At 42.6% G+C, this 16,575-nt stretch overlaps 1 protein-coding gene across 3 annotated transcripts; it reads right to left on the minus strand.

Annotated features, from left to right (window-relative positions):
- Window positions 1-1,208: 1,208 nt before the first annotated feature.
- On the minus strand, window positions 1,209-10,099 carry pax8 (paired box 8). 3 transcript variants are annotated; one of them, XM_070988871.1, is made up of 11 exons: window positions 10,078-10,099; window positions 6,785-6,950; window positions 6,400-6,597; window positions 6,111-6,187; window positions 5,799-5,924; window positions 5,315-5,493; window positions 5,007-5,127; window positions 4,565-4,804; window positions 4,027-4,128; window positions 2,485-2,571; window positions 1,209-1,340 (listed from the first exon to the last, which is right to left on the minus strand). In XM_070988871.1, exons 1-11 carry the CDS (start codon window positions 10,097-10,099, stop codon window positions 1,270-1,272), a joined length of 1,389 nt encoding a protein of 462 aa, XP_070844972.1. In that variant the 3' UTR covers window positions 1,209-1,269. The 3 variants fall into 3 exon arrangements, with proteins under 3 accessions (XP_070844972.1, XP_070844971.1, XP_070844970.1); XM_070988870.1 differs by having other exon boundaries at window positions 2,485-2,574; XM_070988869.1 differs by having other exon boundaries at window positions 2,485-2,574; window positions 4,556-4,804.
- Window positions 10,100-16,575: the final 6,476 nt, after the last annotated feature.

The following is a 16,575-nucleotide window of genomic DNA, read 5'->3' on the forward strand; positions in this document are numbered from 1 at the left end:
TGCAGCATTTCAGGAAATGCATCTGACTTTGTAAGACGTGTAAATACTGTGCTTTTACTACAAATTATAGTAATAATGACAATAATTATAATTATCATACTAAAAATATAAGAGGACGTTTCAGATCAAATGCTAAGTCTTGAAAACAGCTGCCGTGTGAGACAACGTGCGACTTTAAACACTCAGAAACATCAAACATTAGTAGCTTACCTATCCGGGGATTTTTTTTTAATAGAATACATAATTTGTTTATTATCATGTAACAGTTTGTAAAATCAGAAGCATCCTTTAAAAAGACAACAGTAAGAACAGCTGTAAATTTGTCATGCTTTAATTAAAATAATTCTTTAGAAATTCATTATTTACATCTGCAATAATATTAATAACAGTATAAGAAAAAATAGTCACAGTTCTTACCAAACATCAGAACATTAGCATGACAACAAACTAAATTTATCTGACGCAAAAAAAATGTATTTCAAGCCTTGTTGGTTTTAGTAGCCAAATCGCCATCGTCCCCCTCCCTCATCAGTCGTTCAATGAGTACAATTGCATCACTTCCCCATAAGTAATTCATCATTTACAATATGTACATATTGCTAGACAAATACATGAATTGTCTTTGAGGGGCATATGTGGGCATTTTGTTGTAATTGTGATTTAATGTGTCACCTTTTAGTCTATTTTCACTACAGGGAGGCTCTTAAAATCTGAATTTACAGCAAAAATGAGTCACAAAAACAATTTGCAAGCAGACAAAGATCAGGACAAGGGATTCATTTGTGATGACAGGATAAAAAGCATTGTAAACAAAAGCAGGCATAGTTCAGTATAAAGGAGTTGCATATCTGTAGTCACTGGATCAGTGGTGTCAAGTTGCAGATGTGCGAGAAAGAAAGTCTTTGGCCAAAAACAGCGTTCGAGAGCTCCGTATACTGAAAATATGCACCTTGATGTGAGATGGCTGGCTGAGTGTCCGGAAACAGGCCCTGGGAGGATTACAGTGTTAGCAATGTGTAAACGTGCATGAGTCAGAGTTACTCAGGGCGATGGTATCAGTAATGACAAATAAATAACATCAGTAGGTGTGGTAGGATGTAAAAAAAAGAAGTGGTGCTGATTCATCAGCAGAGTCTAAAGTTCACATCCAGGTTTGACTTTCATGCCTTGGTCCTTGATCAGATGTGCCAGCTGATGTGAAGCTCTCCTCAGTCTCGGTCCGGGTCGAATCAGGACCTTCTGCATCCGGTCTGCCTCATGCAGCGGGGACTAGAGGTGGTCGTAGGCGGCTGCAGACGGTGGAGCGGTGCGGGAGGCCGAGCTGTAGTAATAGGGTGAACCTGCGGGGGGAGACACAGATGGAGGGCCTTTAGCAGGGGAAAGGTGGTGGATCAGACTTTCTTTATCCATCTTATCTGAGGTTTTGCAGCAGATGGTTGAGCTGAAAGTCTTTGCAGCTTGGACTGTTTGTCCTGCGAGTGGATTGAGCCTTAACCCCTCACATGACTTGTGAGTAATAAAGAAGAGGATGAGAGAAATGCAGGACTTTCCTTTTCTATCCAGATCCACTGGAGGAGATATCCTCCAAAAGCATGCCTGACATGCCTCTGTACCTCTGAAAATGAGCCTCTAGGCTGAAACTCCAGTCTGAAGTCAGTAGTTTACATTATCAGAGCAAAAACAGGCTGATGTACCACCTCTGGTTTAACCAGAAACATGATTTTGAAACCCAGTTTTTAGTTGCATCACTACATCTCTGTTGATGATATAAAGCATTGATCATGCAATCATTGCCTCAGACTACAAGACAAAATATCTGCTGTCTGTCTCCGGTGTCAAGTGGGACATGAAATGATAGTTGTGACACTTATTCTTGAAGCGTTGTCCATGATCTACTGCTTGGACTGTGCCTCATATGTCACCAAATTAATAAATGTATGTATACTGATGTATGGACAGATGTGAGAAATAATGGCCTCATATTTCCTGGAATAGTCTGTAAAATATTATTAAAATTTATAGATGCATTTTACTGTACATTTGGTGAATAACTCCTTTGTTGATCATCTCCCTTATTTGTTCATTTGAGCCTTTTTCAGTGTCTTAATCCTCTTCTGTCTGATTTTATATGATTTTGTCTGCAGCTTATTATGCTGCAAGAGAGGGTTCCATCTTTTAATGAGACTTTCCTGATTAAACAAAGCTTAAATAAGTGAAAAATAAATAAATAATTGAAGTAATGCAGAGCACAAAGTCTTGCTGTGAGCTTCGTAGTTATGTGTTTCCCTGCAGTCATTCATTTAAATTCTCGTCACGGGGAAATGTTGGCGAGTGAGTCATACGCAGATACTCCTGAAAACCATTTCAACATCTTCATAATTTGTCTTCTATTGTGGAGGTCACAGCTGCTGTGTCGTAAAAGTAAATATATTCAAAGTGCAGCAAACAAAAAGCAGCAGCGCAGGGCGGTGTGTCCTTACTCACCCAGTATGCTGGAGTTGGTGAACCTCCACGCGTCACTGTAAGAGGTGTAGGGCGAATGGCTGTAGGTCTGACCCGAGTACTCTGTGCCTGCTGCGAGAAATTAGAAGAAACTTCATGAAGCACTCACACCCAGATAAGACGCATCGATATGACACAGAAAACATTCTTTATTAAAAGGCAGAGCTAAGACGTTGCCGGGAGCTATAGAGCGCCGTTGTTTGTGTGTGTGCCAGCATCTGCTCAGCCTGAGCTCATAATTCACCAACAGTTAGTGCAGCCTGTAAACCATTAATCTGTGGTGCAGGTGGATGGCTGAGGGTAAAATCCCTCGGCCCACTGGTGCGTGCATGCAGCTAGCCTCTGTCCTCAGCGCTCGGCCCCCTCGCATCGTTCAGCCTCTGCCCTCTGAGATGCCCTCCTCCTCCTCCTCCTCCTCTGTGTCCTGCACTTCCTGCTGTAGCCTCTCTGGCACTCCTCTTTCTTTCTTTTCTCTTTTTTTAACATTCCAATATCTAATTGGTAATTATGTTGGCTGGAATGAATCCCTGAGCTCCCCACCTCCTCCTCCTCCTGTCCTAACCCCCCTCCTTTCACTCAGTAATTGTGTAGCAACGCTTCCTCACAGCGAGCCCACCAGAAAAATAATAAATCAGACCCTCTCATTTCGCGCTTCGGAGGGCAGACTTCAAATAAAAAAGGCACATCACACACACACACACACACACACACACACACACACACACACACACACACACACACACACACACACACACAAAACCTTGTACTTCCATCCTTACGAGGACTCTTATTGACATGATGCATCCCCTCGCCCCTTACCTTAACCTTAACCATTACCTAACCTAAACCTAACTCTAACCTAACCCTTAAAACCAAGTCTTAACACTCAACCGGCCCTTTGAAATTGTGAGGAACGCCCAAAATGTCCTCACTTTCCAAAAATGTCCTCACTTTGTTTGTTACATACGGGTCCTCACTGTGTAGCAAGCACAAGTGCACGCACACACACACACTCTCTGGTCGTATGTAGGCATCCTGTCGTAGACACACACACACAGACACACAATCGTACATGCACACACACGACAAAGACCTCCTCCTCTTTGGTGATATCCAGACTTTAAACCCCCTCCGCCCACCCTGCGTCTCCCTCCTGGGCCCCCTGGTTCCCATGGCGATGTGTGGTCAGAGGTGTCTGGGTGGGGGAGTGTGGGCAGCAGGGCGGAACCCCCAGCCTGCTCCCTGTACCCCCTGGGCCCATGTGCACCCGCACACACACACACACACACACACACACACACACAACACAGTTCACCACCCTGGCAAGACTACTCATTGACTCAGCCTGTCTTCCTGTTAATCTACAAGCCTCCATCCCTTTTGCCTTTACTCCTCCTGCTCCTGCCGTCATCGCCCTCCCCTCTCTTTCGTTTTACCTGCTAGACTCCATTGGCCATTTCCTTTTTATTTTCTACCAAATTCTCCACACGCCAAATTGTGGCTTAAAACAAGCTAAAAACGTACCTGCGACCATGCCCGTGATGGCAGAGGAGGCGTACCCCGTCTGGGCAGGGGAGGGGATGTGAGGTGGGTAGCCTGGCAGGGTGGAGCTCACCATGTCACGCCCTAAAAACACACACCAAAACACACACCTTTAACATCAAGATGGAAGTTACAAAGTAACTACCTTATTGTTGTTCCAGCTACAAGATGTTCTAGTTTAAAGTTAGTTTCAACGACAGAAAAAACAGAATTAGTTGATCGTCAGAACACTAATCGCAACAGTTTTAACCGTTAATCATTCAAGTTATATTTTAAAGGAAAAACTTGAAAAATTCACTGGTCTAGACTGACAAGGTGTTTGAGGAGGGGTTCAGCACGTTTCCACTTTTTCCTAACAATTCATAGACCAAACTTTTATGGAAAAATGCATCAAATAAAGGGCAGATTCATCAGCAATGAATATGAACTTTAGCTGCAGCCTTACATTAGCTGCCCCATGCAAGAGGCTGCACAGCACATATGAGAGTGTGAACACGAATGAGATGGATGCCTGTGTTACCTGAGATGATAGGCTGACTGCTGAACTGCCCGTACACTGGTGCATTATGGGAGAATGAGTTGAAGGTGTTGGGGAGGAGGTTGGAGTTGCTGCAGCTGCTGCTGACAGAAAGGGGCTTCTGCAGCGCCTGCAGCTCCAGGAACGCCAGGTTGGATGCCGCCATGTTTGGGGAGGGGCTCGTGCTGGTCACTTCCGGGGACATTTCCTGTTTTAGACACAGCGGCACGGGCTGTAGGGGGTCTGAGGTGGTGATGGCCGGTGGGTAGGCAGGTGAGAAAATGAAAGCAAATGGTGATCATGAGCAGAACTGACAACTCAAAAAATGAATGAAATGTCAAAAATAAATGAAAGAGTGAGTGGATGCAGGGCACTGATGCACTGCTGTGTGTGCTAAGCACCAGCATGCGGGTCAAAGGGCATCGTCCAACATTAAGAGTCTCACCAGTCACCATGGCGTAGCTCTGGGACGCCGTCAGATTCCGTCCAATGGCGGAGCTGGATGTTGAGAGGCTGGTCTTGGTCTCGTCTAGGCTGCCATTGATGAGCGACAGCGGGTACAAAGTCTGGGGATGATGAGCAGGGATTAGCTATTGGAGTAAAGTGTGAATATGTCTGAAAGGGAGCAAATGTGCATGTGTGCAAGTCAATAACGAAAGGTAGAATTCTGTTTCTTCAACTAACGGTTCTGAATTGTGGAGAAAAATATCTGAAAAAGAAAAAGTGTTGCATGTTGAACATAAAATGTGTTACCTGCTCTGTCTTGCTGCTGGAAGCCGAGCCGAAGGAGTCTGGGGGATAGTGGTGTCGATCAAACCCACAGTCCAGATGTTGTGTGGCGGCGGCGGCGAAGTGATCCAGCCTCATCTGTTTCCTCGGGACGCCGCCGCTGCCCTGAGAGTCCACGCTGTGCCGACAACTCTCCTGATCACCTGAGGAGGAAGCAGACGACAGGGGAAAAGTGTGTGGTGACACTGCAAACCATGTTGTTTCAAAGCTTCCATCCCCACAAAACATCCTCAAAAATCAAACTATTTCATTACAAAATTTACACTCATGCTAACATCTATTCAAGCATAATGTGAGTGTGGAGAGAAAGGTGTCATTCTGTTTATTCTGTTCTAGCCACAACCTAAACATTAACTTGAAAAACTTCAGTTTTTTTGCTCCAGTGCTAGCAGAAAACTACACGTCTGATGGGCTTCTCGGTGTCTCTGACACTTGATCTAATTCTTACTGTCATCGTGGCTCCTCTTGCCCTCGGCGCTGGGTTGGGGAATGCCCAACAAGCCACTGATGGAGTAGGTGGAGCCCAAAGAGTCCGACTGCGGAGACTCGGGAGGGGTGACTGCCGAACTGGGGACTGAGAGGGAGACACAAAGACAGAGCGGAAATGATACTAAACATCTCTCACAAGGTCACAAGCTTAATCCTACACAACAATGAGCACGTTCATTAATCTTTAACCTTAATCCTTCACCGTCACGTGATAATGCTCGGTGGTATGGACGGTGATACAGACTCCATTGGGCAAGTGAGCAAGACTTACTTAAGGTTTGTCCTGGACTCAGGCCTTTTCCATCCAGAGGGAGGTTGAACGGCTGCTGGACCTTTGTTCGAATTATTCTGAAACAAGAACATAAATTTTACATGTAACACTCTTTGTAATCGTTTGGTGGGTTAAGCACTGGCATGATGACAGCATATCAATGTTGAAAGGAGACGCAGAGGAATATGCACTCAATCGTTTAACTAACAAGAAGTCAGGTATTTGCCCCTGAGCTGCAACAGCATATTTGCACCTTTAACCCAGTTTCATTGGTAATTCAGTTTGTCACCTGTTAATGGAGCTCACGCTGGGCACTGTGTCGCCATCACACACTCCCTCTGCCAGCAGTCTGTCTCTGATCTCCCAGGCGAACATGGTGGGATTCTGCCTCTTGTACTCTGCGATCTTGTCCACAACCTTTGGGGTGGCCACCTTGGGCTTGGACCCGCCGATCACGCCAGGCTTGATGCTGCCCGTCTCGTAGTAACTGGAAGAAAGATGGAACAGGAGGAAGGTGTTAGGGTCGATTGTGTATAAAGGAGTGAAGCAAGTTTAAGGCTCAGCTGGGAGACAAAACAGTCACCAAAGTGTCCCGGATAAGTAAACAGACTTTCGTGAGGGTCAAAGAACAGGTTCACAGTAACAGGACGTTGAGTAAGGTGCTTGTTGCTTACCGTCCCAGGATCTTGCTGACGCAGCCGTGGCTGACTCGGAGCTGCCGGGAGATGTCACAGGGCCGAACCCCCTGATGGGCCATGTCCACAATGCGTTGCCGGATCACTTCCGGAAGCGGGCGTCCATTAACAAACATTCCACCTAGTTGGTTAAGACCCCCATGGCCTGGGGGAGGAGGGGGGATGAACACTCATAAATGTCATGGAACCTGAGACCTTAGACATGCCAACGTTGCAAGTGGTAAAAGGCACACATACCTGGACACACACACACACACACACACACACACACACACACGCACACACACACACACACACTGCGAAGACAGAAAATGAAGACAGAAATATTTGTGAAACTAAACCAGTTTATAAAGTCCAATTTTGATGCCCAAAAATCATCACTGTGGTAAAAATTACCTCCAAATTTACTGAAAATGGAAACACACACACCAAACAACATACTGAACATGCGCACATTCATACAAGCATGGAGTTTCTGTCTATACAAAAGGCACGTTTAAGTCATTAACTCCTTTAATGTTGCAGGTGATAATGAAAAAGAAGCTGTGAGAAAAAAACAAAAAGCATAAAAGTTTAGAGAAATTACAGTGTTGTGTGTTGTGGCCTCAGGGATCAAAAACAGCAACTAAAGTACGGAGAAGAAAGTCATTTCTTATTCCTGAACAGAATATTACGTCGTCCCTGAAAACTGACAGCTCATACTGATGAATTGTTGTCAGGAGTGTAATGAAGTTTTACATTACAAAAGTCGAGGACACGGCAGGCGATGAAAGCAGTGAGAGGAAACAAACAAGAAGGTCGTGAGTAATAGAAAAGCGTGTGACGTTCATGTTTCAGACTTGATTTATCTACATTTGTTTTAAAAGGCCAGATTTAGAGAGGAAAGTTGACTTTAGCTGAAGTCTGTTTTTGCTCTCTCTATTATTGCACACGATGACACCAAATAGTTAACATGTTTTGAACCTGAAATCACACTGAAAAAATATTCAACTATCAGATTGTTGTATTATGCCCCAAATCAATTTAACCTAACAGCAAAGCTCATACATTAAATTGAAGATTGATTACTTACAGGCTAATCGCCTCGTTATGAATAACACCTGCAGGCTTATTCTCACAGTTCTCATTTATATGCACTAATTTGTAACATGAGTCTCAGTGGGCTTCAGTGAAGGTGACTGTTATTATTTGGACATTACAGGGATACATGTCATTTAGTAAACGGTCCTCTCTTTCATATATAGAAACAAATGTTAAGAGTTTCTAATTTAAATTCTGAAAAAATACATGGAATCACAACAGAAACATTTTGCATTATTTATCTTGCATCTGTCTTTTTATGTACATTTTTCATCCTTTTCTATGAAAAATATTAATCATTCTTAATATTATAATTAGCATTATTAATTTATAGGAATATATATAACAAAATGATGGTACAGTTCTCATTTTTATTTATGCACATGTATTGTAAATATGCTTTTTACAGTTACTCTGGCATCCTACAGTATGCTGCAAATACATTTTAGACACATTTTATTAATTAGATTTCAATGCATATGAAGCATATGATGCTGATAATTTCTTATTGCTGTGACATATCATGTCTGTTGGATTTTACTGTTTTGCACACATGCTGAAAATATTGCGAATAGTAAAAACCACTGACACTGTCGATACGTTTGATTTTCATAAAGAGGAATGTATAACAGCTGTAATATATTGCACGTGCATTGATCTAAATGCAATGACCTGCGGCTGCTCCTGCAAAATAAGCCACCAAAGCATGAAAGACTGTCTTTTTTTTTTTCTTTTTTGCCGGTAAACACCGACAGACAAAAGCGCTGGCTGCGCCTCCGCTATCTCCGCTATAGACTGCACGGTGGTGACTCTCAAGAACACCATTGCTTTTAATTTAACCCATTGAGACCCCTCTCTTTCTCAGCCTTTTCCCAGCTTTCATTTCCACATCAAACAGCCGGACGAGGCCGAGGGAGGTGAGGGAGGGAGCAGAGGAGGGAGGGAGGGAGGGAGGGAGGGAGCCTCTATTAACGCTGCCAGCGGAGTGTGGAAAAAAATCTCCCCGCCAAGCTTCATCAACCTGCAGGATATTAAAGCGGAGCAGACCCGGGGGGCGGCGAGCGCGCGCACGCGCACAGACACCGCGTGCACATCGAAAACAAAGCGTGAATTAATTAAGAAAACAGATAGATAGATAGATAGATAGATAGATAGATAGATAGATAGATAGATAGATAGATAGATAGATAGATAGATAGATAGATAGATAGATAGAAACAAGCAGTTAGCCTCCTGCTGCTCCATGATTGACCCAGCTTACGTGTCTCTGACCAGGGGAGGATTGTTCTAAATTTATATTTGACAGCTTTAAGTACCATCCAATTAACTTTCTTAATATCCCACATTTCCTGAGGGAAATAACAACTCACTCTTCCAAGAATCACAATGAGCAGTCCTGTAGCATCCTGTAGGCCTGCACATTGTCCAACAATGTCCCCAAACCAGTATTTGAGACAGATCTGCCTTTAAAGTCGACTGACGTGCAGCCAAACATTGTTCAAGTCTGCAGAACTTTATGTTCAATTCTAATGGAGATCCCAAAGTTGGCAGAGACTGAATATGTGAGGCCAACCTCTGGATATAAGATGATGATGGCGCAGTCAGAGCAAACACTGAGACATGAGTTTGAATATTTACATGAAAACATATAAGGAGCTGGAACGAGCTGATGCCCTGCATTTACAGCAGTGTGCAAACATCTCGGCTAAGAAGTAGTTTATAGCACACTTTAATGTAGTTGTGAGCAGATATAAAGAAATTTTAATGTACAGCATTTGTCAGCAACTTATAACTTCTGATGTCTGATATCACAACTGCTTTTACTATGTTGTAATTTATATTAATAATATATTATTAAACACTTATATCAGCTTCCAGCTACATTATGTGTGGGTGTTATAAACCATGTATTAAATGTTTGTCTGCTGCTTATGAATACCAAGTTATTATTTTTTCAAACTTCAAGCTCCATAATGGGAAATAAAAGGTGAAACTTGGGAGTCTAAAAATATAGACTTTTAATTTCACATCCTGTTAATGACAGGAAATGCCAAATGTGTTGAGCTGAACTTTTCAGCCAGCAGCAGCAGCAGCAGCAGCAGCAGCAGCAGCAGCAGCAGCAGCAGCAGCAGCAGCAGCAGCAGCAGCAGCAGCAGAGGGGCCTGAGGGGCCAGCTTGTGTTGTGTATTTACCTCTTCCAGTGTTGCTGGACATATCCCTGAGATTTTGGTCCTTGCTCCAGCAGCTGAATACGATGCTGTCCTCCTCCACGCTGTCCCAGTTAAAGTGTTTTTACTCCCCGTCCTGCCTCGTCTGGCATGAGTGTGCTCCTGAGCACACCGTCGACCGCACGCTGCAGGAGAACAGTGCTTTATGAAACTGGCCGCTTGTCATATGTGACGCCTCTGAGCTGGTACAGAACAAATACTCAGCTGGTGTTCGCAGTGGCTTTCTGTGTGTCTCTGAGTATTGTCTTCAAATCAGCTGTCTGTCTTTCTGTCTGGCTGTGGACAGCAAAGCAGACCATTTAACTTTAAGACTACATACAGCAGGCCTGTGTATGTGTATTATATAGAAATATTACAGTTTAATCAGCAAAACATGAAAGATCTTTTTCCCCTGTGAACCCAGATGGCTGCTCATGGTCTACATAAAATTTGCCTTCATTCATGACTTTCTAATGAGGAATGACTGCTCTCATTAATCACTTTGTAATTATTAGAAGCAGAAATTGTATTTTATCTTTGGAATTAAAGAGACGAGTCAAGGAGTAATTTATGTGTTATGATGTAAAGTAGATTTGATGTAAGAGGAAAAACTTTAGGGAGAAAGAGTCACCCTGCAGGACCGTGTTTAAAATACTGATTATTTAATCTTTCCAATGAAAATATCATCCAAAATATCATGAGCGGACTTAATTTAAAGGACTTGTCTTAAAGAGTGGCTGATTTTTTAAATGGAAATGAATTTTAAAATACAGAAGAAGCAGCACAGATGAAGTTAAGAGATGTGCAAAATTACAAGGATCTCAACTGCTGACTAAAAGACAGTAAATCTGTTGTAAATGTGGGAGCTGCAGTTGTTTTAGTCCACATGTAAACCCTGTGCACACACTCCATCTGCTCAGCTGCTGCACACTTAAACTTCACAGGCATAAGAGCACAAACATTATGTGATATATTGTGTAAAATAAGACCGTGGCAGCGTCTTCATCAGAGCACAGATTATAATTGTTGGAATAAAATGATGCTTGTTTTCTGAAAAGTTTTGCAGGACACAGGTGGAAAAGAGTCAGAGTAAAATGATTAATTTCACTGTGGAGCTGTCATGTCCTGCTGGGTGGACACTTTAAAATTAAGCAGATAATTAGCAGACTGTCACACTGTCACACGCTGTTAGATGTGATGATTGGTGACATAGGTTCAGGTGAAATGTTGGTTTAATAACATTTTCACTTTGCATTTCCAGGTTTAATCAGCTTTTGTCTTTGGACGTTTGTGTGTGGATTAACGTCACTGACACTTACACGTATTTGATAACGCAGCACAAATCTTAATTTAAACATTAAACTCAATTTAAAGTTTTGTGGGTTATTTTTTTTTTTGTCAATTTTAATTTAGGATGAACAAAATGTCCAAAAACCTATTTTCAAAACTTCATACAAAAGTTAAAGCAGCTGGGTATAATCATATTTGCATGTGAGATAAAATTATTTAACTTCTTAATTGTCAGGAAAAAATGTAATAAACTGTATAATTATTAGAATTCAAAAAAAAAAAAAAAAAAAAAAAAAATCTAATTCTCTATAATTAATCAATCATTATTGCTCTGCACTGGGACATAAAAGGCAGCACTGCTAACAAAGTAACTTTGTGACATTTCCAGGATTTTGAAGCGTAATTGTTGCTCCTTCTTAACTGTTTTTAATTATTCCTCTAACAGTGACTCTTAATTTTCTCCTGATTTCCTGTCGGATTTTCGCATTGAGCTCTCTTCAGATATTTCTAGTTTATTTTCCAACAGCAGTGAAAAAGTGACTTTTAAAAATCATTTTAACATCCTAGTTTTGCTCGCTTTGCTGTTTTACCATACAGGTCAATTCATCTTAGCTCGTATTACACTGTTATTAGCTGTCCACACTTGCGCAGGTTGCATTTGAAGTAATGATTTGGTTGCAACATTATTCGCATTAAAAGATTTGTTCTTTGACTTCTTGTTATTTTAGACTTTAATTAAGCGACAACAGATGAGAGGAAATAAAATCTACAGTGAATAGGAGCCTCTCATTCGGGCCCGGAGCACAATCATTCATTTCCACGACCATGAACAAGCTGCAGCGGAGAAAATAAAAACACAACACAAAGCGATTCACTCTTGAAGATTCACCACGACTGTTCAGCTCTTTGTGCCCACACGGATCTGAATGATCATTACCGTCCTGCAAAAAACTTTCTGCTCATCTGGACCTGGACCTCATCTTTACACCCTCATTACAGCAACCTGCTGGCACTATTATGCCTCATATATCTGCGAATCACCAAAGCAGAGGAACATGAAGCCTCCAGCCGCGTCTTGCAGAGTGTTCTTGGATGATTTAAGTCTCCTGTTTGGTTTTCCAGCTCGCTGTGCTGTCAGGACCGCGGATCACTAATATTCACATCGCACCGCCGCATCTCGGTGAGAAACTGACACGAAAGCTTACCTTTCAGCGACGCAGCTCAAAATGCAAAACGTCCCCTCGCAGATATTGTGATATTATCCAATTGACGGGACTCTGCAGGCGTGAACACGGTGCGCGTCCGGGGCTGCTGCTGCGTTGTGTTGTGTTGTGCTGTGCGCTGCCAGCACTCGGCCAGGTTTTATCCAACCGGGGCTGCGCACAGGACGGAGCCCGGCAACCATTGGAGGAGGAGGAGAGGAGAGGAAGGAGGAGGTGTGGTTTATGGAAAAGATAGGCACAAGCACTCCCCACACACACTTAAGAAAAAAAGGAAAAAAGGATAACCGAGTCTGTTTGGGTGGCATTACAGCCACAGAGTGACTGTACGGAAACGCTTGTCAAGGAGACGCTTGTTTCCATTCACCTCCAGCGACAGCGCCGCTTTAATTAGATACTGTGAAGACATGTGAGGCCGATTCCGACGGTCCGAGCCGCGTTCACACACAATTTAGTGCCCGATTTGCTTCAATCCGTCACAGTTTCTCCCTGACAGGTAGACCGCACACCTGGCTAAGGAACAGACCGGAAACCTAGCACGGAAGGTGAATCACTGACCCTGAAGTGTATGTGTCCAAACTTTGTTGCAGGATACGCGTTGGGAAATAGAGAAAAATGGAAGGAGACCATGTGAAACAGGTTTTTGGTGCAAACATTTAGTCCTGCACAGTCCAGTAATTCTAAAAGAAATTAATGTGATTCAGAAAGTTTCATTGAAGGAGTAATTTCCTTACAAATCTCTATATATCATTTCTTATCCGTGCATTTAGTTGTAAGCAAATCTATTTTCTCCTCCTCTGTGTTTTGTTCAAATGAGCCAAAACATCTTGAATCATGAAATAATTAAATCTCAGGTCAGGTTACTGATTTCTTTGGGCCAAGCTGCACTTGAGTGGCCCAGAAAGGCGTTTATTTTTCTAAAGCTGGGACTAAAATCTTTTTAGATTAGACTGATTTGGACTCTGATGAAACTCTTATAGTCTGGCCTAAAACATGACGGTATGAAAGTCGATGGATCACGTTTTATTTGGGCCATTTTGCAGCTCACTTTGCCCTGAAATTCATCTCCGAGGGGGGATGAGCTTTTTGTCTTTATCAGCCATATAAAAAAGAACAAAAACAGGATAAAGACAAACTCCTTTAGAGCATGCATATGCAACAACGGGATGCGTAAAAGGGGTAAAAATGAGCTACATTTCCCCATATTTTGCAGCTATTTTGAATGCATTTGAAAAGGAGTGAGTGTGTCTCTGCAGCAGAGTGGATTCTGTGCTGTGGGCTTTGCATCCAAACGACCTGCAGCTTCTTGGTTTGGCTCTGCGCGCCCCGCGTGAAAGCGGGCTCCTGTACGCCTGATGTCACACCATGGTGTCAGGATCCCCCTGAGTGAAACCGCTGTTAAGGCTCTTCTCACCAGCCTGTAAAACAAACACAACAGCTCTAATGACACACATCCATGGCACCGAGTCGTCTGTCTGATGTGACAGCAGGTTTAGCTCTTCGGCCATATGGAGTTTATCTTTTATTGAAGGTTTTGATCCACTCCTCGTGAGAGAAAATGGGAATTTCAGGTGTAGTTTATTATTCCGCTTGGAGAATCAGTTGATCTACGAGGATTCATTCACAGTTATATCCAGATTTATTCCGTTTTCACGGCAGGTTTGCAACAGGAAAATAGCAGCGAAGTGCTGGTGTGGGTGACCAATCCTTATCTCGACAGTTTGTGACTGAAGTCCTTCATTCCTCTGCCTCTGCATCAGTGCCGCTGCAGGACAATGGGGCGACTGTTTTTAAATAAATACAACTGCCCCAAAGACTAAAGGGAATCATAACATGAGCTGGAAACAGAGACAGTCCTCCGTGAAGTGACCAGAAGATGACAAGTGCCTGGAGGGAGAAGTGGCAGAGGAGAGGTTACAGAGAGTTTAACAAGGGATTAAAAGTCACAGATTGGTATCTATCACCATGATACAGTGAATTAAAATAGCGCTTAATTATATGGGCCCACTTTGCCAGGGGGCAGGAGTCAAACACGCCCTAAATCCGGACTCTCATAACGCAAAAAGCCCGAATTTTAGAAAATATGCCACTAGAAGCATCTTCATGTTTTCTTCCAGCTTCATATCGAGCCGTCTGCACGTGGGCCATACTGACAGGATGCTGTCAAATATCATTTAAGCTTATTTAGGCAGGAAAAAAAATCTTAAATGCCACCAATTCACTACTGACACCTGCAGTGAAAAATGAGGAACGAGGAGTTGATCACATGTGGATTCACTGCGGTTTGGACTGCAGAAACACACTCCAAATGATACGTTTTCGTTAAAATGATCAGTATTCTTGACTTCAAATCTTCATTTTCAAACGCAACAATGTGTGATAAATATTACAGGCCTGGCAGAACAGGAAATGACATGGAAAAAAATTCATAAAAAAAAAATACATGCAATTCTGCTGTAAATATGAACTTGCCCACGAGGCTGCTTGTTTTCGTAAACAGGTGATTTTTAAACGTTTTCTTTATGTAGGCCTGCATGTTTTACAGGCCTGTGCTGCTGAGAGATGTGGCATGCAAAGAAAAACTGCTGCCATAAAATACTTTGTTGATGTTGAAAATGCGCAAACATAAATTCTAAAAAGCCTAAAATATATTTTGCCTAGCGCAGTATCTTTAATATGCTTCGTTTTAGCGCAAAATAGGGATTGTAATTCCGCAACTATCCAAACTGACCCCTTGTCAGACATGAGATGTCGTCGTGTAACTCAACATGAACTATATCCCAAAAGCTGAGTGATGTCTGAGAAAGACACCTTCAGCTCTCTCTCTGTGTGTAGTCTGTCCTCAAATCTCCAGCATCATTTCCCCTCTTGCATATGCTGCTGAGTTTCTCTTCAAACGTTGACACTGTAAAAATTTCTACATTTTCATGCAATAAAAATGGTGAAAACTGTCGAGAATAAAGTTTGAGTTGCTTCCTCAGTCGGCCGTTCCTTTTGGATGTTACAGTCAATAAATTAAACGCTCAAAGTGAGGCGGATACTCAGAATTAAATATGCAGGCCTTTATTTCCTTTCTTTCTTGTTTGCGGGTGTGTCTTGTTGATGGGTATATCTACAGATTTACTTCCCGGAGCAAAGTTTGTGTCTCCGCCAAAAAAAAAAAAAAAAAGCAGCGTAACCTGCGGCGACAGGTGAGCAACAAGAGGTGAGGGTAAAAAGGTCAGAGCAAACACTTCCGACTGCAGAGATAAGGAAACATGCTCAAATATTTTACTGTTTCTGGGATACTTTTAAACCGCCTGGAAGTTATTTAATGCAAGCAAACAGGCCTGAGGTAGACACGTCTCTAAAATCCAACAGTTTCATGTCACCTGTCATGAAAAGGATATCCTCAGTTTAATTAAAGGCTGTTGGAAATTTTGCATGTTTAATATATTTTATCAGGGACATTATTGCAGGAACCTTGATAAACTTTCTATGTCAAAATAAAACACTTAAGGGAATCCAACAAGTGAGATAATAGGATGAACAGCACATATGGAGTATGATGTACGTAAAGTCACTTTAATCATCCGCCATCGTTCTCTCAAACTGCGCAGAGGTGTGACTCGCGGTGCGCGCTCCCGCTGGCGGAGATGCATCGCCTCCTGCCTCCCCTGCGCGCTCCCGGCCAAGACGAATGTTTCCCGACGAAAAAAAAGCAGCCATTTAATGACAACTTTTATAAATCTAGCCGAGCGAGCGCATGTCTCTTTGTGGTCAGCGAGTCGAGATGAGCCACATAATTAGGTCGTAATAGCTGGAGAAACACCTCACTATTGATGATCCCATTAGGGCGCTAATTTCCCCAGCTCACAAGTGCTGAAACGTGGATTTTCCGCACTGTTCTCGGTTAAGAGGAGTTGGAAAATAATTAAAATTTTTAAATATTTGTGGGTTAAATAAAATATTCTACATTCTGCTGGTCTTTCTG

This window comes from Chaetodon trifascialis, chromosome 20, assembly GCF_039877785.1.
Source record: "Chaetodon trifascialis isolate fChaTrf1 chromosome 20, fChaTrf1.hap1, whole genome shotgun sequence".
NCBI lineage: Eukaryota > Metazoa > Chordata > Actinopteri > Chaetodontiformes > Chaetodontidae > Chaetodon > Chaetodon trifascialis.

Coding starts and splice junctions, on each gene's coding strand:
- pax8 (XM_070988869.1), bottom strand. CDS start 10,099: ATGTCCAGCAACACTGGAAGAG. Junction 6,188..6,399: donor AGCGTGAGCTCCATTAACAG/GTGACAAACTGA, acceptor TTCTTGTTTCAG/AATAATTCGAACAAAGGTCC. Junction 4,129..4,555: donor TATCATCTCAGGTAACACAG/GCATCCATCTCA, acceptor GTGTGTTTTTAG/GGCGTGACATGGTGAGCTCC.